Raw genomic sequence first — 17,981 nt, 5'->3', positions numbered from 1 at the left:
GACAAAATGAGAACACACCAAGCTATGTGTTCTGGGGTCCATGTTTCCCAATGAACTTCCTCACAGGGCAAGAAGTCAGGGCTGGGATAGGGTATGTGAAGGAGGTGGCAGGAAGAGTTGTGGGGAGCTGACAGAAGGCGGCTATCATCCTTGCAGCCATCTTGAGCAATATACCCTGACAAGAGACAGAGACTTGTTTACAACAGCCTACAACAGCTGAGCACATTCTGATAACATCTTGTTTTAGATACCCAGGATTTTCCCTTGGGTGTGTGAGACTTAAAGGTGTGAGACTTAAAGGCGTGACTTAAAGGTGTGATTTAGGACAAGACTTAAGGGCGTGACTTAAAGGTGTGACTTAGAAGTGAGACATATAAAAGGCAAGAGGCAGACAGAAGAGAGTACTGGTAACTTGTAACTAGGCACTTGGAACTGGGAACTTGGAACTGGGAAAGAGACTAGCAATTTAGAACTGGGATTAAGACTTGAGATTTATTACAGCACTAACTAGGATTAGGACCAGAGACTTAGAATTTGGAACTAGGGACTTGGAGAGAAGAAGAGAGACTGAAGAATAAACAAGATTGAATCACACTCTGTCTGGTCTCCATTCTTCGAGCCTGTCCTCACGTCCTCACTCTCTCTCTCTTGCTGAACCCCCGACCTGCAGACCGGAGTAGCTTGGGGCAGTGCAGGCTCTAACAATCTAGCCCCCAAGGCTTTTGGCAGTGCAGGTTCCAACATTTGGCAGAACGGTCCCGACACTTTGGCCCCCACGCATGGGGCACAGCGGTCCGAGACAAAGGGTCTCCAACAAGGTACCTTCACATTCATTGAAATTATGCTATAAACTACCTCTGATAACTCTTTTAAAGGGAAGGAATGACCTGGGAAGAAAATGTGTGCTTACAGTCTCAAATAATCAGGCAGGAGAATCAGTTCAGCCCATGAATTTGAGATCTGCCTGGATAATTTCCTAAGACCCGAAGAACTAAAAACTGAGAGGTGTGCATCTATAGTGATCCCCTGCTAAACTCAACTAATTCTTTTTGCAAAGGGAGAAATGAAAATGAAAAGATTTGGCCAAGCTTACCCAGTTAGTAATACAACCACTTCTTCCCTGTTCTCCTGGATGTCAGACCCACAAGTGTTCTCTGCATATATACTGAGTTGCCCCCTCTAAAACCAAACAATATCAAGCTAAGGAAAGGAAGGCTTGTGCTTAGACTTGCCTAGCCAGACATGACAATGAACTCCTACCAGCTAAGGTAACATTGTGTCTATAACTAAAAAAGCTTAGTGTTACAATCTGATAGCAGCAAGTAATAAGCTGATTCATTCACTTTTCCATTAAAATATTTCTCGAAGGCTTGAACATACTAGACACTGTGTTAACTCTCACAGATACAGCTACACGGACAATCAATTTAATACATTAACTGGAATTTCTTATTCATTCCTTTATCAGAAGAATACATTGAGGACCATAGAGTCAACCATAACTTGGTGCTAAAGATGTTATACTCAAAGTTTCCTCTCCCAGGCTAGTGGGGATGGGGGGAGGGAACGTTAGCTAATATTTGTATTACACTATAGTCATTATTAAACAGATGCACCAAAGAACACTGACAGAGGTAATCCTCACCCAACTTTGGGGGTGTGGGAAAGAGGCCCTGAAAACAGTCAAAAGGGCAGGGAGCTCTAGAGAAGAGGGAGGGAGAACTGCCTGTCTCCTCACCTGTAAAACAGGAATAAGAACGCCTTGCCCTCAGGGATACTATGCAGGTGTGATGCGACAATCCTGTGAAAGGGCATCCCAGACAGATGCGAGCTCTTACACCCAACTCTCTATCTTTATACACACCAGGCTAACCAGGACATTAGGGCTCTCTCCCCTGTGGCTGGTGGACTGGGAGATCAGCAGCCCACAGAGGAATAATCCTTTGTCTGTAGCTTCCTTAGTACAGGGGCCTAGCAAGTAACCTACTCCAGACATTAGCCTTGGAGAGCCGCCCATACCATTAGCCATTTTACTGGGGGGGGGGGGAGGGGGGAGGAGGTTCACCCTGCGACTGCACCAAACACAATTCTTCTCCTAAAGTGATTTCCTCTCCCACCATCTCTTCCCCCACCAAGTGATTTATGGCTCACTTAGAGCCTTTTTCCTTATAACCCATCTGGCCTCCCTACCTCAGCCTGCAGGGAGGGTGGAAGTCTCTGTTTGTAGCTTTGCAGACGGTTTCTATGGAAATTATGACAATATTACAGCTATTGTGGAGCCACATCACTGCTGATTAAACAAGGAGATGTGACTTGAAAGGGGAAATAAATTTGAAATCAAACATCAACCAAGTCCTTGGAGACAATGAATAGTTTTCATGAAGTTGTTCCTATCAACAGCAACAATAACAAGCTAATATTGTTTTTGTATAAACACTGCAGAGGAGGGTTATTTCTCAAGGCCTTTGTAGAGGCTCCGCAGTACAGACAGAAGCAGGCCCCAGGCCAGTGCTCACTGCAGTAACCTGAAATAACTGCCGAGGATTTCTGGGTATGTGTCAAGAGGGTTGAGCTATATCATTTGAATAACTGAATGTCTCACTTTGCCAGCGTCACCCACCAGTGGACTATAAGCACGATTGGGCATGGTTTGTTAACTATCTTCTCAAATTAGCAGGGCAAACTGCAAAGTGGAAATGCTTATTTAGGGAGGAAGAATGGTCAGCACCTATTAATGAGCTCTCTCAAGTGTGGATATGGTAAGGAAACAACCCACAGACTGCATCTCCGGGCACAGACTCTGCCTTTCATGTTTCCTCAGTTCTCTGTGCCTGGCATGTGCGTTTTAGATTCCTACATCTTGTTGTGGCCCATGAGAGAGGTTTAATGTCTTCCTTTGTATTTATATAGATGTATTTATTTCTATTTTATGTGTATTAATGTTTGCCTGAATGCGTGTGTGCACCACATGTATTCAATGCCTTAAGATGCCAGAAGAGGACGTCATATCCTCTGGAATTAGAGTTGTAGGTGGTTGTGAGCCCCTCTAGGTACATGCTGGGAATTGAACCTGGGTCCACTAGAGGAGCAGGCAGTGCTCTTAACCTCTGAGCCATCTCTCCAGCCACTGTGTTTCTTTTCCTTTCACAAAAAGAAGTTTATTGCTTTTTAATCTAAATTAATTTAATGATACTATTTTTGTTTGTGTCTCTTTCTGTTTCTCTCTGATATATATATATATATATATATATATATATATATATATATATATATATATTGTGTGTGTGTGTGTGTGTGTGTCAAGAGTTGTCTCTGAAGAAGACAAAGAGTAGCACGTGACATGTCTCACTGCAGAATAAGCTGGGGGAAACTGGAAATAGCACTCATTGAGAAGAAGAAAATTTAGATCAAAATTCCGTCCTTTAGAGATATTTCCCACTAACTGTGTAAGCTGATACACCACAAGCTTTCCACCATGAGGGAGACATTGACCTGATGTCTCTTCCTTTATATGTGAAGTGGGATAACTATGGTGGTTCCCTCTGAGACTGTGTGTGTATACAACTAAGTTAAATTAATAAATAAACAGAACTTTACAAAGTGCCTGAAACAAGGCTATTTATGATGAGTAAAATGTGAAAAGGATGGAGTGTCCACAGTAGATAAATAATCTCTGCCATACACCTATGGTAGGACATTATCAGCTTCCCCAAAATAGATACTGATTTGTCACAGAACATAGACTATGAAAATATTACATCAAATGAAAGAAAGCAAACAGCAATATACATATCATTCAATCCATTAATGCAAAATATCCCGGATAATTAAATTCATAGCAAGGGAAAGTATTGTAGTTGTTGGAGGCTAAAAGGAAGAAAGAATGGAGAGAGAATGTAGAAGCATTCTTTTGGGGATCATTAGAAACTTCTAGAACTAATTATTTGTCATGATTGTACAATCTTATATGCCTTGTATCACTCAAAGGAAATTGGACATTGTATGTATTTTATCACAGTGAAAACACAGAGTGCTCACATATAGTAAGCACTTACTTTTACTTTCATCCTTATCCCTCTATTGTGATTTTCTTTTATCTACATGTAAACTGAGAGAGAGCAGAACTGAACTTTTAGATTGAATTTTAAAAATTGTTTCTAGTCGAGAACCCACAGGAGAATCTGCTTCATGGTGTCTATCTTTCTGCAGTTATCAGTCTTCTGACTTGCCATCTTGTGACCTGAAGGCTCCTCTGAGCCTTCCTATGTGAATGTGCCTTTGGCTATAAAGTCTCTTAAAGAACTTCATAGACTGGTGACTGACCCATGTAGGGGCAAATGACAGGAGCTCAGTCAAATCTGATGGGACCACGAACAGGCCAAAGGAAAAGTGTGGAGGGAGAGGGAGAGCCATCTATTTCCACTGTATATCTCCAGGAGTCAGTCTCATCTCAGGCTGAATTTCTGATCTAGGACAAGTTTGCTGAAGAGTGAGCACATATCTTCTAATGTGTAAGCATCTATCTCACTCTCCCAAGGAGACCCTCCCTATAAAGTCTGAACCACATGCTTCAAGAGTAAATTATTTCAGCTCCCCAAACAACACTTATTTACTCAGTTGACATGTCTTAGGTGTCAGTGAGCCTACCCTAGTCCCCATCCACTTCATGATATCATGCAGCATTCCCAACTCCAAGAGAGTTTCTTCCCATGATCCTCTTCTCCATGTAGCCACAGATATTTATAGCCTTCCCACCTATCCCTTTTCTAGCAAGGCTGGTGAAGCTTTGTCCTTCTTAGTCATCGGGCTTCCTTCATTTGTTTCTTTCCCTCTGTGCTACAGATTGTCCTCCTCACCTCCCCCATTCTCCCGCCTTTGTTTCTCAACAAACTTAGTTTCACTTCATAAATCTGCATTCTCTGAATGTCTTGCATTTTTCCTCTTCAATTCTACGAATGCATTTAGTTTTTAATTTCCCTCTCCAATCTCAGGCATCTGAAAGGTGAACAAGTACCTTTCAGATTCCCTTGCTCAGTTGCAATGTTTACCTCAGAGGTCTAAATCCTTTCTTTAAAAAATTTGTTAGGGTTTGCTTTGCCTTTACAATAGAGTGTGAGCATGCTTGCTTTAGCATGTGTGCAAAACACACACACACACACAGAAGTATATAGAACTATAAACCACTCTGTGAATAATGCACCATTCGCATATAGTTTGTGTATGTGTGTGCTCCTTGTTTATGAATATTTTTGCTAAACACAATTGAATGGTTGAGCAAATATGTTATCGCTTAGAAAGGCTTGAATACTTACTATCTGGTTTTTATGGAGAAAGTTCACAGACTTCTCTTCCACACAAATGAGAGACATCTTTTGTTTACGAAGCCTTAGCTTATAGCATGTATATTGGGTGCACTGTCTTCATTTAAGACCCCTCATACCCAATGCAAATTCTCCATTCCCACTCCTTGTCCAGTAAGACTGAAGTCTCACTGAAAAGATTTTATAGTGTACCACAAATCGACTTCATAACTCCCCTTTGGGTAGTGTATAGAAGAAAACTTCATTCCTAACAAACTTATGATATATTGTCATTCATCAGCTACATTTTTTCTTCTCAAGCCATATCCATTTATCTCACAGCTTTCCATTTCATTGGTTTTACTTATTACAATCTAAGTGCTAGGAAGTGGGAATATTACCCAGAGGAAAAGAACCCCTCCTAAGCACACTTCTAACCCAGCACAAGCATGGCATGGTTACTCATTAGAATACTTTAGTTTCTTGGAAATAAACCAAATGGTTCTGCTTTCATTAGAGATCATTTACAATAACAGCGTGTGGGACCCTGGGTCCTGTGGACTTGGATTAAGCCCCATCTCTGGCACCATTCTTTGAGTAATAGCTACCCTTAGTGGATGCATTCAATCAATAAAATGCACCAGAAAGTCACGAAGCCCAATGACAATTGACAATGCTCACCAGGAAGCTTGGATATAGAATGATACCTGTATGCTCTTTTTTCATTTCTCTTTACCTTTGCTCTAGGTTTCAGTTTCTCTGAATCTTAGAGACTCTGTAATTTTCCCTTCTGCTTTAGATACAATGACTTCCTTTGGGATTTGATGAAATTCTGTTTCCCTATTGATCTTAGTACAAACTGCTAGGTATGCCATTTTCAATATTCATCATATGCTAGTGTCACGTGTTGGTTTCCATTCAACTCCAATGCTTTGCTGACTCCATACCAGAGGAGTATAAAGATATATAGAAAGCAACAGACATCATTAGAGAGCTCATGGGTTTTGAAAGATTAATAAACAGTTATTATGAACAAGAATTTTGATAGTTTAGATGAAAGGAACCAGTTCCCCTGAAAAGCAAAATTTTCAAACTCACACCAGAAGAAATAGAAATTCTAAGAAAGTAGACCTCTATTTATTAAACAAGTTGTGTTAATAACTAATAACCTCAGACCCAAAGTGCAAAGACTATATGGATCCACTGATGCATTTTCCAGACATTTAGAGAAGAAATTATATTAATACTCCACTAGCCAGTATAAAAACATACATTTCCTAACTCATTATGGCCAAAATTATCATGATACTAAAGCCACGGGAATAGACCATATAATAAAAGAAAAAAAGAGAAACCTACCATCTAATATTTTTGCAGATATAATTGAAAATCTTCAACAAAAATTAGTAAATCAAATCCAATAATAAATGTAAATAATAATTATATACCACAATCAAGTGAAATTTCCATCAAATGTGCATGGCTTCTTTAACATTTGAAAGTCACTCAATGTAATACATAATTACAACAGGGTATACAACAAAAAATCAGTAAATTATATGGATGAGTGCATGCAAAGCAATTTACTAAATCTAGTATCATGCATGATCAAAAAAAACCCTGGAAAAGTCACAAAAGAGGAATTGTAGCCTCAGCTTGAGAAAGACTTGTGTACAAAAACAAAACAAAACAAAACAAAACAAAACAAAAACTACAGCTAACATCACACTTAATGGAAAGGAAAGCAAAGCCTTAGCTCAGGAATAAGGCATGTTATATAGGAAAATATACCCTCTCACCAGTTATATTAATCAGTATAGTGGAATTCCTAGAAAATGAAATTAGATAAGGAAATACAGGTACACAGATTGGGAATAAAGAAACTGAGGTGGTGACACAATAAAATAAGAAACTAATCCTGGTTGTCATTTACCCAAGAGTAAGAAACTTTTGTCTTAATCTTTTACAGGAGTTTCATAAAGAGAGAATTTTGTAACTATATAGACTCAGCACACAGCACACATAACTAAATATTATCAGTCCATACCCACATGTGGCTTTCAACATTTGGAGATATCTCGCTTTCAATGCCTTGCTACATAGGTCTAGTCACCATACCTTACACACACATACATCTCTATGAGTCAAAGACATGAATGGGCCATGAAGAAGAAATGGGGAACATGGAAAAATCACAGGTATGCACACAGCTTAGCTCTAGTAGGAGTAAATTACATTGCAACCAAAGTATGGTAAGATTCATAACATTATTTTTCTTAAAGGTCAGTTAATTTTAAATGGCTGGGTATAAAATATGTAAGCAGAATGAATATGTAGTTATAAATGATCTCAAAACACAATATTGATTTTGTTACATGTTGGCTGAAAGACTGATTTGTAAAGAAAAGCTACAAGCAGCACTATTCAGAAGTCATTCCCACAGAAATAACCCATATTTTTCCATAAATAACAATCATTTATGTAGAAAATAAAACATAATTGATGCTCAAAAAGTCTTCCTAGGACTAGTGATTATATAAAGAATACAGAACTCAAGATTTATGTACAGAAGTCAAGATTTATGTATAAAAGTCAATTGTTTTCTTATATAACATTGTTGGACAGCTGAACTTGAATAAAAAACTATTATTTACAATAGCACTCTAGGAACAAAATATTATTATAAATCTAATAAAATATGTATACGATGTATAGGAGGAAAGGTAATAAAAATATGAAGTAAGAGATAAATGAATGGAAAATAATACATCTTCATAGATATAAAGACTCAATGTTGTCAAATTTTAAGTTGAATCTTACAACTGCAGATTCAATACATGTATAAATTTCAGACAATTATTTTGTGGATATTGTTAAAATTACTGTAAAGTTTGTATGGAAGTACAAAAGACCCAGAATAACCAACACAATGTTGAATGATAAGACTAAAATTAAAGAAATTGATGCTATAGAGCTTTCAAACATAGTACAAAACTACAGTTATCAAGACAGTGTGGTATTGACAAAAGAGTAAATACATGGATCATGGATCCAATCAGTAGCCTAGAATTATTTACATTTTGAATAACAATCCATCCGATGTGTCTTTTGGAAATATTTTCTCCCATTGACTTTTTTTCTTCTCTTGATATTATCATTCAGAGGACAAGTTCTTAGAGCCAATGAATCCCATCTTACCAAGTTAGTTCTTTCATGAATTGCAAAGTCAGTATTGTTTCTAAAGCACCATCTGGTTCCCAAGGTCATCTGTGTTTTCTCTTGTGTTAACTTGGAGTTTTAGAGTTTTTCATTTCACATTCATGCCTGTTATTTTTCAAATGAATTTATATGAATGAAATAAAGATTGTATATATTTTTCACGTGGGTGTTCTGTAGGTTTAGCACCATTTATTGAAAAGACACTTACTTTGATTCTTTGTACTGTTTTTTTCCTCTTTGGAACAATCATTTGACTGTGTGTCATATGTAGTTTTCAGACTTTGTAACTACTCTTACTTCTTCCAGAGGTAAAACAAATAACGTATGATATGGCCAAACAAGAGAATATTATTCAGTACTAAAAAGAAATGAGCTACCAAGCATGAAGAGATACAGAGGAAACTAACATTTGTATAATTCTCTGAAAAAAAAAAGAATCCCAGCTTATATGGAAAGGATGAATAGTATTTTATCCTAATTACACCAGCTTCCTGAATTTATTAGTCTCCTACCAATGAATAGGAAGAACAGACTTAAGGGACTGGAATACCCATACATGCTAGTATACAGGTGATCCTAGAGCTATTTTCCCCAGGGAGTTTGGAGGTGGCTTGTATCTGAAATCCTAGGAAGGTGAAGACTAAATCAAACAATGTTTAGTGGTTGTAAGAGGCCATGGGAAAGTAGGTACAGCACAAAGACATTTTTAGGGCAGTGCAACTACTCTGTAAGATGCTAAAATGGTAGAGAAATGTTGGTCAGTTTGTCTGAATCTATGGAATGTATAATACTGACAGTAAATCCTACTGTGAACTGCAGACCTTAGGTGCTAATGATGTGTCAGGATAACTTTATCAATTATGGAAAATATAACACTCTCCTGTAGGGTAATGCTAGTAAAGACTGTTGTGTGTGCATGGGGACAGAAGTGCAGTAAAATTCTGTGTTTCCACCTGTCTTCACTCTAAGGATTTGTTAGGGTTTTGTTGTTTCTGCAATTTGTTTTGTTTTCTTTATTTGTGAGTAACTTAGTCACATCCCTCTACTGTAACACAGCACTACAACTATGTGGCATGTAAACAACAGAACTTCAGTTCTTATACATAAGTAGAGAATCAAGGCAGATTCCTTGTCTGGCAAAGGCAAGCTTTTTGGCTTACAGATGGAGCCTTCTTGCATTGTCACGTGATGGAAAGGCCAAAGCAGCTTTCAGGATCTTTTTCATAAAGACAGCAAATTCTGCTCATTCACACGAGCTGTGCTCTGAGGACCCAGGTTTCCTAAAGGCCTTACTTCCTAACAGCCATTGCACTGAAGGTGTGGGTTTTACAGACTGGGGTGTGGGCAACGACATTCAGACTCTGGTGTGTGGGAAAAAGGAACCTGATCACAGAAATATCACATCTTTCCATTTAGTTTGGAATGCATGTGGTGTGTGTGGGTGGGTGTTGCAAAGGTAGACACCAGGGCTTGTAATTGAGATATCTTCTTCAAGTGCTCACTACCTTATATTTTGAGACAACATCTCTGTTTGAACCTGGAACTCTCTGTTTTGAATAGCTGGCTTGCCAGACATTCCCTAAAATGTCCTTGTCTCTGTGTCTCAGTGCTGGAGTTACAGGCACATGCCCCACACCTGGATTTGATGTGTGCACAGTGAGCACTTTATCCATTTGAGTCCTCTCTGCTGCACACAACACTCTTATAGTTCACATTGTTGCTTGCATTTTTAGCTTCTCATACTCTACAACTATGGGATTTTTGCATGTAATGTGTTTATGTGCATATATGCATCTATTGGTATATATAAATATATGTGGACATATCAATCATGTACAAATATTTTAGATAAGACCTTTCTTCGGAATCAGAAAAGTTTATGCACCATTACCATAGTAACCACATCTGGACCAGCCCTCTCATTTCAGGAAGGAGGAAACTATAGCTAAGAGAGTTGGCAAAGCTACAGCTGGTAAATTTGTTGGGGCTGGAAGCTGAGATAGCTAATAATGTTTCTGGTTTTGTTTTCTCTCCCTATCTTTTTTTTTTTTTTATTGTTCTCTGATGAAGGTGAAGTGTCTTTCAAAATTCTACAAGAACACATAAAGAACACAGATATATCTTGACTTTTTTTTTTCCTAGAAGTTTAATCTAGAAAGTTTAATCAGGCCAAGCAGAAGTGGAAATTCAGCTCATATTCCTCTCAGTCAGCTTCCTACTCTTGATAAGTTTTGTCTCATCTCACAGGGGCATTTTTTACAGAGTGATCCCCAGCAGAAATAAATCGTGACCAGTATCAGCTACAGGAGTCGCTGACGGAAATTCTGACAGCACTCCAACCATCTTAGACATTACTAGAGCAGTCAGCAAAATCAGGTTCTCAGGGAGCATTAGTTTGAGGGAACTCTGCCAATTGCAGCATTACTTAGAAGACACGTTTTGCATGTTCCTCAAAACCCACTGTCAAACTTAACCAGAGTGCTGAGAGTTTTCACATACTTCAAGTTTGAGTCCAGGAACACAGGACTCAAGCCTATCCTGTCAGTTGGGATAGCAGTATCACTTTTCCCCAAACAACATCTACCCTCTCCTTTGTTAGAGTACCCACATTTTGCACTTGCTGGGTCCCGATAGCAAGAGGACTTTGTAGGTCTGGGCTTCTATTTCCAGTGGCCATCCTTTATGTGGGGCAAGGAAGGGCACAGCAACCAAATTCGAACACTTAAAACTCAGGATGACAAAGTTATGGGTTCACATCTTATTCTGTTCAAATTCTCCCTTCTACCCGCAGAGTTGTGGCTGTCTTCATAGAAGAAATATCGTACACAGAAGAGCTGCATGTGGGAAGCAGCAATGAGCCAAGATCCCTGGAACTGAGTCACTAGCAAACCCATGCAATCAAACACCATGGCTTTGTTTTCCTAGATGACAAAGCCTTTGAGGTATCATTTGTTCTCCCAGGACTCTGTGTCATAATTCTGCTCCTCTTCATAATTTTCATGTTGCCTTGAACATTAAACATGGGTGGAAAAAAATAGCTTAAGAAATTATTAAAACACACACTTTTTTTTTTTTTTTTTTTTTTTTTTTTTTTTTTACTGAAAATTGCTCTCCTATGCACTTAGTGTCATTTTATGAGTATTAGTCAATTTTGGTAGACTTTGGCAGTGTGAGTATCTATCATGAGAAAAAAACCTAAGCACCTGACGAAGATAGTCATTTGTACCTAGCTTTAGAATCACAAAATTGGCTTATAGTGATGGCTGAAACTGAGACTTTGACATTCCCTGTACAATGTAGAAAGAGTTTTACATTTTTATTCTGCCAAACACTTGTTCATGAACCTATTCATAATTTCATAAATATACACATTCCCTTAAGAAGGGTGTGGTAATTATTACGTCAGAGGTAAAAATGTATCTGTTTTTTATCAGCATACTTTTCGATGATCCTTTAATAGATTTAGATGGACTTAGACAAATAAGGATCATGTACCAATTGTGATCATGGGCTGAGCAACCCATTTCAAAGTTCTCTAGGTAATGAGCGAGAGACAGGGTAGCAGAGGTTTTGGTAGCGTTGATGAAAAATCTGTTCTTGCTTGGTTTTATCTTGACATGTCAGGAGCTAGCATGATACTTAGACTGCTGAAATTAAAATAATAATATCACTCACTGCCTAAAAAAAAAGCACTTATCAGAGAAGTCAAGGGTTTGGGTTCTGATCAATTAGAGGAGGGAGCTAAGATAATGGAAAATCTACAAGGAAGGAAATAAGATCCTATAGTTTGTTTTTCTTTTAATCCACCTGAACCATCATTAAATGGGCTGTTTCAGCAGCAGAGGAGCTTATGAGAAAGAGTTTCTGAAAGCTTGAGTAACAAGGAGCTTACTATGGAGACAATAAGACACAGATAATTAATCACTAGCTGTAATCTTGTACAACACAAGCATATGCTGCATGTAAATCCAGGAAATTAAGCAGCCTAATGCACTTTGCTATGGCTGCATCCCATCTGGAGCTCCAGATTCAGCTTGTAAGCCAAGGCACTGTCTTTTCAGAAGAAAATGTATACAGTGCAGCATAGCCTGAGAAAGAAGTCACAACACTAGAATGCACCTATGGGAGGAAGGCAAGGACAAGGATGCTGTGGATAACAAGACTGATAAGGATAAGCTACTTATATCCAAGCACTCAGTCGGCAGAGGCAGGAAGGTCATCACATGTTTAAGGACTTCAACTACAAAATGAGTTCCTACCTACCCTGAGCTATACAACAAGACCTCAGAGAAAGCCTTCAGAGGTAGAGAAAGAGGCAGAAACAGACAGATAAAGTACATGTGTGTATGTATTTGTGTGTGTGTGTGTGTGTGTGTGTATACACACAGACAGAGATTGCCTACAAACATATAAAGATAAATGAAGTTGAATAGTAATATAATAATAATATATGCTAAGTTCTAATTATAAACAAAGTAGTCAGTGTAATTATCATTTTGTAGATGAGAAACTTAGACCTAGAGCCCAAGGAGTCTTGGTTACAGGCTTCAGTTATATATTTGGTGAAGAGATGAAGTCAACCTTTCCTCTCAATAGTACATCCCTAGTTTTTTGGAAGATACTAGAGTTGTTTAAAAGTTATTCCCAGCCTTACAGGATAGTGATAAGCATGTATTCCTCTAGTCCCTCTGAAGTCATGTGTTTGTTTTAACCAATGAAAAGTAAGCTTCCGTCCTATTCATTACTTCTTCAAGAAAGTTCCCGTGTCTGTGTGCAGCATGTTAGTTAGACCGTTCCCATTATTGCTGATGTGTGGAAATGGTCCCTGAAGAACAATAATGAATACAGTTCTGATAAATACAGAACTTCCCTTGTGACCCTGTAGACAACTGGCATGGGCCAAAAAGTGGTTGTTATTGTTTTGTTAAACCACAGAAGCTTAGGTCTTCTTACCATGCCCTTATCCAATTTTGTTTGTAGACAGACATGAGAGTCAAACCCATATACTTAAAATCTCTTTAAATGTCTCTGAATAGGGAAATGTTTATTTTCTTAGGAATAAACTGCAGATACTACATAGGTAGGCAGATTTGTAAGATGTCCAGAACTTGCTTCATGAGGTAGTGAGTAGTAGACAGCAGATATTTAGAGCAGTGCAGATGCCATTTTTACACCAGTCTAACAAAACAGATGTTTCAAATAAGGAATTTTAATATCGAACATGTCTTAAACACCTCCAGTGTGCCAGGCATCCCAGGTCCAGAGATAAACCCAAACACACAGTCTTTAGCCTCAAGGGAATAACCATAAATACAGAACTAGATAACCTCTGTGTATATGTGTGGTTTTTTTTTTTAAGCAGTGTGATTAAAGAAAATTAGAGATAATAACATGGCCTGCAAGAAGCAGACAGCAAGCCTGAACTTAAAACCCATGTAGCTCTAGAAACCCTGCTGATGTCTAAGTCGTATTATTATTTTTCAATTAAGAGCCAAAAAGTATAGAGTTTGTGAAAGGGAACAAAAAAACGAGAGAATTGCTGGATTTAAAGGAAGACCATTTTTCCTTTCTCTAGTTACCATGCTCCAATCTTGCAAACCAAGCATATTATCTGGCTTACATCAGGGGTGTTCCAGCGAGGGGAATATACTGACTGACTCACAGTAATTGTTCTGGCCTTTTCCACTCCCTCTTTTCCCCTTTATGCCAGGAAAGGAGCATTTTAAGAGTCATGAAGTTAGACATGTAGAGGAGCAATGAGCTTTCTGTAGAGGGCTATTCTTCTGTTGAGGAATCTCCCCAAACCTTTCTCATATACCAGAAGCGTTTCTTAAAAGGCCTACAGGAGTCTTATACTCAGAGGAAGATGTGAACATCATGAAGCAGATAGGTAATTCCTAGGCATACTGACATTGTCTTACAAAGGATCCCTCTACGCAGGACTAGCTTCGGGTCTTGCTTACCCTGGTTAGAAACAAAACTTAAAAGTTTGTTTAAAAAAAAAAAAAACTATCAAAACTCGAGCCAGGGAGAGATAAGCTGTCCTTTTACCACCTCATTGCATTTTAATGGAAAAACAGCTCAAAGCAGGATGAGTATTAACTGTAATCACGGTGAAGCAGACATTTCCATTGCAGGATATTATTCATGATGGCATTAGGGAGGAATAATACATGGGGGATGGACAGTACAGACATTGCCTAGACCAGGGTGAGGTCATCTGATTACTACTGTTCCCCAACTCAAACCCTATGAGCTGAACTTCTTCTACTTCCCCAGATCTACACCGACTCTGAATTTTCTAAATCATGCCTCTGACTTTTTTTTTTTTTTAATGAGATAAACACATAAATCATCGCAGTAAGCTCAGGCAGTTCAGTACGGCGTGAGTTTCTCTAAAACACACACAGAAAAAACTAGCTTTGATACATGTAAGAGCAGCGGAGGGCTGGCAGCTCATGCTAGTTTAATATGCACTTTAATGCCCCTGTCTATTTTCAAATATGTAATATATTTTTTTTTTTACAAAGACAGCTGCATCCCTTGAGACCCAGGCTCGTGCCAAGCTATGTACACAAATACACTCTTAATAAACACAGATGTGAAGCGTCATGCTACAACAGAAGTGAGGCATGGAGATTCCAATGTTTAGTGGCCCCACACCCAAAAGTTTCAGAAGAGTCAGAGAGTCATCCCATTTTCTTAGCTTCGGTCTGTCCTCTGCTCTGGTGACCTAGATTAAGTTTTAATCCGGGGCTAAGGGGAACCAAGACAATTGTGCTGTTGGTTCATCAGAAGTAAAGGAAGTCTGGGAATCACTAAGCCTTCCCAGACCAGGGTTGACACACCCACCCAGAACTAACAGGCCAGGATGCAGGTGGGTGACTGGGATAACGACCCAGACCCGAGACCCTTGCAGTACACACAAGAAGATGCCACAGTTGGGGACACGTGGGATCCCTGGGCCTGTGGAGGATGCCCCTTTTTTCAGCCCAGCTGCCCATCCTCTTGTAAAGAGTGAGCAAGAAAGTTGTACCCACGCCATGGCGGCTGAGGCTGGGAAGTGGGCCAGTGCCAGCGGGGAGAAGACCCTGGGCTCCCTTACCTTGTCCTTGGGACCGAGGTTCTGCAAGACCTCCTTGCCGGTGGCGCTCCGGATCTCTACCCCGGCGGGCTTGGGCGACTCAGGCGCGGGCTCCCTGCTCTCCTCCCGGCCCGGGCCCCTGCGAGCGTCCCCTTCCACCACGGGCCGGTTCCCCGTGCCGCGGCCGCTGCCCTGGCTGCTCCGGGGAGTCTTGGCGCCGCGCTGTCCCACGCTGAGGGCATCGAAATCCAACGTCTTACTCTCAAAGGCGCCCTCCACGTTGCAGAACATGCCACCGTACTTCTGCCGTGGGACCTGATCTGTGGTGCCCGGCCGGGCCAAGTACACAGGCAGGTCGTCCTCGTGGGAGCTGTCCCAACCCCTTCGTCCCGAAGCCATGGTTCAAGCGACAGTGGCTCAGGGGCTTTCTTCTTCAGAGGCTGGAGAGAGCAGCGGCCGGCAGCGCGCACAGAGCCACAGTGATGGGGCGGGAGGAGGCGCCAGAGCCTTCGCGCCAGAGGCGGCAGTGCTGCTCCGGTTCCTGCCTGTCCCCCACCAGCCAAGCTAGTGATCCGCAGCCCCGGCTAGGATCACCCCCGGAACCGCCTGCCTGCTCCAGCCTCAACTCCTCGATCACCCCCAGCCCCACTGCTGCCTCAGCTCCCGTCAGAGGTCGAAATCCAAACTTGTCGCGTACTGACACACGCTCACGCAGCTATGGGTACTTGATTCATACTTAGATACAATTCAGATGTCATAGAAATAATTAAACTGAAAAACTTCAGGGGCATAGAAACTCTATCTATTTGAACTCTCTCTCTCTCTCTCTCTCTCTCTCTCTCTCTCTCTCACACACACACACACACACACACACACACACACACACACACTTTAATTTTTGATGTTTTCGTGGGCGCAAAGCAAATTGCCCAAGATGTTTGTATCTGGAAGTTAACTACTCAAACTTAGACTCCTGGCCCTAACCACAGCCTATACTGCATCATCCAATCTCAAAATTATACACAATTCCAGAGTCTTCCTCATAAACCTTCGCCTTCACATAACATGTTCCTGAATCGCGTTACATATAAATCTTCAACACAGGCACGTGCACAAATATGCGTACATACACGCACGTGCTGGGGAAAGAGGAAATCCTCTCATTACAAAATTACAAAAGTAATTGTGTAATTATGTCACCAAAACCCACACTTAACTCACCTATGCCATCCCAGACTGCTTTTTACCCAACTTCAATTCGCCTCAGACACAATTACATTGAATCACAGACAAGACTACATGCCCAGATTTTATTTTGCAAAGTGTTTACGATAATGTCTTGTCCATCAAACAAGCTACAGGCTTATACCTCATATAGTGACTGAAGCCAACATTCACCTTAGGTAAAACACAAGCCTAGATTTACCAAAACAAAACAAAAACCCCCCCAAGAAACAAACAAAAAAACCCAAAACCAAACAAAAAACAATAACAAAAAACCCCAAGCCCAAACAAACAAACAAACAAACAACAACAATAAAACCCAAGCAAAAGCAAAGGTTTTGTGTTCTATGTTCCCTATACCCAGAGGCTACCTAAGAGTGAATATGTGCTTATAGGCTTTCCCTCACATCCACCCACATACACTCTGACCTAGGTCTTGGCTATATGAAACAGAAACCACCAACCATAGAGTTCACTTTGAACTTACGCACACAGCCTAGGGCAAGAAGAAACAGTACCCCAATTTAATTGGGTCTGTCTCAGAAGTGCTTTGTTTACTCAACTGACACGAATCAAGTGGCTTTCTGCTCTTGATGGAATTGTAGAAGACAGTTATACAAACAAATGGGGCCTGTCTTCAGTATGCCTGAAGCCTTCCCTCTAGGCCCAGCATTAGCTGCACTATGCTACATACCTAACTCGACTCTCTGCACTCATTTCCTTCCACCTCCCCAAGCCCCACAGAGGCAGAAGTTTGGTTTGTTAGCTTACCTTTGCATATGTTCTGTGTAGCACTTGTATAGGTATGTAACAGATGCTCCATGAGACCCTTCTTAAAGGATGACAATAGCATCAAGGGGCATCTATGGAGCTCCTGTGACTGCTCTGTATAGACCAATGTAGTGTTTGAGGGTTTCTTTGTGGACATAGGTGATCTTCAAAGGCATCTGCACTGCCTTTGAGGAGCCAAAACACTAAGCCCCCAGTTTCAGAGTGGAATATAACTTTAGTGACTATGATACTAAGAAGCCTCAATGGCATGCAAGTCTCACAGGATTGGGAATGTAAGTTGGCTTGAATTAAAAGCAAAGGCAGATGTGTTAATGTAAGCCATGCCTATCTATACACAAGGGAATAGAAAAGATACTTGCTAA

General features: G+C 40.2%; 1 protein-coding gene across 1 annotated transcript in view; it reads right to left on the bottom strand.

Moving 5' to 3' along the window:
* The window catches only part of Dpysl3 (dihydropyrimidinase like 3), a 111,677-nt gene extending 95,589 nt beyond the window's left edge, over nucleotides 1-16,088 (bottom strand). Inside the window, exon 1 of the mRNA XM_034517835.2 lies at nucleotides 15,625-16,088. Within this exon, the coding sequence (XP_034373726.1) occupies nucleotides 15,625-16,002 (378 nt within the window). The 5' untranslated portion in view covers nucleotides 16,003-16,088. The remainder of the gene's footprint in view (nucleotides 1-15,624) is intronic.
* Nucleotides 16,089-17,981: the final 1,893 nt, after the last annotated feature.

The sequence above is a fragment of the Arvicanthis niloticus genome, chromosome 14 (assembly GCF_011762505.2).
Source record: "Arvicanthis niloticus isolate mArvNil1 chromosome 14, mArvNil1.pat.X, whole genome shotgun sequence".
NCBI classification, from domain to species: domain Eukaryota; kingdom Metazoa; phylum Chordata; class Mammalia; order Rodentia; family Muridae; genus Arvicanthis; species Arvicanthis niloticus.
Note: the sequence above shows the minus strand (reverse complement) of the source record. Positions and strands in the feature narration are given on the sequence as shown.